Source organism: Tupaia chinensis, unplaced genomic scaffold (assembly GCF_000334495.1).
Source record: "Tupaia chinensis unplaced genomic scaffold, TupChi_1.0 Scaffold142716_1, whole genome shotgun sequence".
Lineage (NCBI taxonomy): Eukaryota > Metazoa > Chordata > Mammalia > Scandentia > Tupaiidae > Tupaia > Tupaia belangeri.
The window spans coordinates 382632-385836 of record NW_006202562.1 but is presented as its reverse complement, the minus strand read 5'-3'; the positions used below and the strand labels follow the sequence as shown (position 1 = coordinate 385836).

Sequence of the window (3205 nt, the reverse complement as noted above, 5' to 3'; positions counted from 1 at the left end):
CTGCAGGAGATAGACATTCTGTGGATGGGAAAGCAGGGTAAGGCTCCAGGGGACAGAGAGACAAGGATGGGCTTTGACACTTCTTGTGCTTCTTGTATGTGTTCTCCTTCTTGAAGTTTGACAAAACAAAGAAATATCAAAGTGCTCATTTTAATTTTTTTTAAAGAATTACTTCATTTAACTTTATTTATTTCAGTTTGGCCAGAGAGGGGCAGAATGAGAGAGAGAAAGAAAGAGAAAAGCGAGAAAGCAAGCTGCCAGTCCGGGACTTAAGCCATGGTCAACCATGTGGGAGTCCAGCACCCTTAACCACCACACCACCTGCCAGCCCCCGAAGAGCTGATTTTTAAGAAATACAGGGTCTAAGGCCAGCAGGTGGAATAGGGGTTCTGGACTCCCACATGGCCAGCTGTGGTTCAAGTCCTGGACCCGTGGCTTGAAACACACAAGGCATAAGTGTGTGCATGGCCAAAATTCCAAGAGGAGAATGGAGAAGAAGGGATTGCGGCATGGCCACCCCCCCATACCTCCCCTGGGGGGACAATTTCTTGCTTTCTCTCTCTCTGTTTCTCTGGTGAGCACACGTACCTTATAGCAAAAATCTCTCTCTCGGAAACAAACAAGTTCCTTGTCCGTGGACTTGTTTCTAACTTATTTTGGTTCCAGGTCTGTTAGTATAGCAGAGTTTTCCTACTCTATCAACACCTTTAACTAAATTGACATGTAAGACCATAGGAGAATTTTTGTAACTGTGTTCTGTAGAAATCAGCTCCCACTGGTCGGGGGGTGTGGCCACATCATGGGTCCCGTGGTCCTGGCCAGCAGGGGGCAGTGTCCTCTGCATGGCGCTGCCAGGACAGTGTAGTGGAAAGAAGTAGGATGCTGCCCTGCAGTCCGAGTCACCGAGGAGACATGGCTCATGGATGGAGGGCTGGCAGCAGTCCTGCAGGGGGTGGGCTGAGGTCACCCCATCATATGCGTGCTCCCACCTGGTCAGGACGGGAGGCTCCCACGGGCTGTGCCAGTGAACTGTAGACTGAGGAGGCCCCAGACAAGCCCCAGGAGCAGGCAAGAGCTGTGGGCCCCAGGGTCTGCCTGTAAACCTGGGTGTCCACCGGAGCAGGCAAGAGCTGTGGGCCCCAGGGTCGGCCTGTAAACCTCTGGCTTAGGCATCTGGCCAGAGAGCTACCTGTTTGAAACGAAGCAGAACAAACACCCTGACCCACTCTGCACGGTGCAGGCCTGGGAAATCACGAAGAAGACCTGTGCCTACACCAACCACACCGTGCTGCCCGAGGCCCTGGAGCGCTGGCCCGTGTCCATGTTCGAGAAGCTGCTGCCGCGGCACCTGGACATCATCTACGCCATCAACCAGAGGCACCTGGATGTGAGCATGGCCGTGGCGGGCGTGGCCGTGGCGGGCATGGGCGAGGGTGAGGCTGTGGGCATGGCAGCTGCACTGCATCATGGGCTGTACCTGGCCAGGGAGAGGAGGGGCCTTACTCCGATGGCATAGCCCCTGCCCAGCAGAGAACAGGCAGAGCCCGGGGCTGTCACCTGGCAAAGGTCATGGTCCACCCCCAGGCCTGCCCTTCGCTCCGTACGAGGGAGTTGTAGATTTAGGTCTTTTTAAACGTCCTATTGTCCCCATCTCTAGTGGGCTTTGGATGTAAGTGTGTTTCCCTGGAATGTCCCAGTCCTTTGTCCCCTGGGTATGTGGCAGCATGGGGGCACTGCAGATTTGGTGGTCATCTGTCTTTTCCCTGTGACCTCAGAGCATGATGGGGCCTAAGCAGGAGACTTGGCATTCAGGTGGAATCATAGTTGTTTTTAACCTTTTGGTGGAAAAGTAGCTGTTCCCACTGGTGAAAATGCCCAGATTCAGGGCACAGCTGTCCCCACTCCTCCGTGTAAATGGACCAGCGTGTCCACCTGCTGGTACCCATCTCCCTCAGGCCTGGTGATCCGTGGTATTGGGGCTGGTCCTGGCCTCTCCTGGGCAGGGCACGTGGGCTGAGCTTCCTCCCAGGACGGGGTGTCAGGCGTGTGCAGGGTGCAGGGCTGGGCGGCAGAACTCGCAGGTGGCACTGAGGGCTGTAGCCCTGCCGACACCCTCTCTTGGCACCAGCATGTGGCCGCCTTGTTTCCGGGGGATGTGGACCGCCTCAGGAGGATGTCTGTGATTGAGGAAGGCGACTGCAAGCGGATCAACATGGCCCATCTGTGTGTGATTGGGTCCCACGCGGTCAACGGGGTCGCCAGGATCCACTCAGAGATTGTGAAGCAGTCTGTGTGAGTGAGCATCTCCTGGCTGGGGTCACTGCTTCCCGATGCCAAACCTGTCCCTAGCTGCCCAGGATAGCCTGGTCGGGCCGCATACGCCATCACTGCCGGCCCAAGATAGGGAGCTGCAGCGCCCTCTGGGGTCGCACCGTTTACTGCCACGCTGACCAGTCCACGGGTGGAAGGTCCTCCCTGGGGGCCACGCCGGAGCGGCCGCTCGCTGTCCTTCCACCAGCCGCTCTCCCTGTGCTCCTGCTCTCTCAGGCCCAGATGCTCCTGCTTCTGGCCTCAGATGCCTCAGGCACAACTCTCTGCTCTCCTCTTGGCGGGCAGTCCCTTCCCTCGGTTCTGTCTCCAGATCCCTGCTAAGCGCCGACCGCGAGCCCCAGGACACCTAGGGTGGGCGCGGGGCTTCAACGTCCCCATGCGGGACAGCACTTTGTGTGACACTGTTAGCCCCACTGCAAACTTCCGGGTGGGTGTGTCCCCAGTTACAGGTGAGGAGCCCAAGCCCCGTTAATGAGCTGTCGCCCACATGACCTGTACTATCACGACTGGGACCTTTCTGCATAGACAGCTCTGGGAAATGGCCAGGTCCCACACCATGGGGCGAGAGCTCCAGGCCACACCATAGGCGGGGTCATCTCACTGTCCCTGGAGCACAGGGCAACGTGCTCTGCATGGTTCAGAAAGGGGCAGAAGATCAGCTGTAGCTCCCAGGGGTCTCCTTGAACAGTCCCTAGATCTCGGGCTCATGTGGCTCGATGCTCAGCATTTACGACAGATGCGCTTTCTACGTTTGCAGCTTTAAGGATTTTTATGAGCTGGAGCCCGAGAAGTTCCAGAATAAGACAAATGGCATCACGCCCCGACGGTGGCTGCTGCTGTGCAACCCGGGGCTGGCGGGCACCATCGCGGGGGC

At 57.3% G+C, this 3205-nt stretch overlaps 1 protein-coding gene across 1 annotated transcript in view; it reads left to right on the top strand.

Annotated features, from left to right (window-relative positions):
* Positions 1-3205, top strand: part of PYGB (glycogen phosphorylase B) — a 66154-nt gene that overhangs the window by 46632 nt on the left and 16317 nt on the right. Inside the window, exons 11-13 of the mRNA XM_027766354.1 lie at positions 1241-1387; positions 2129-2292; positions 3089-3203. Coding sequence (XP_027622155.1) covers positions 1241-1387; positions 2129-2292; positions 3089-3203 — 426 coding nt within the window. The remainder of the gene's footprint in view (positions 1-1240; positions 1388-2128; positions 2293-3088; positions 3204-3205) is intronic.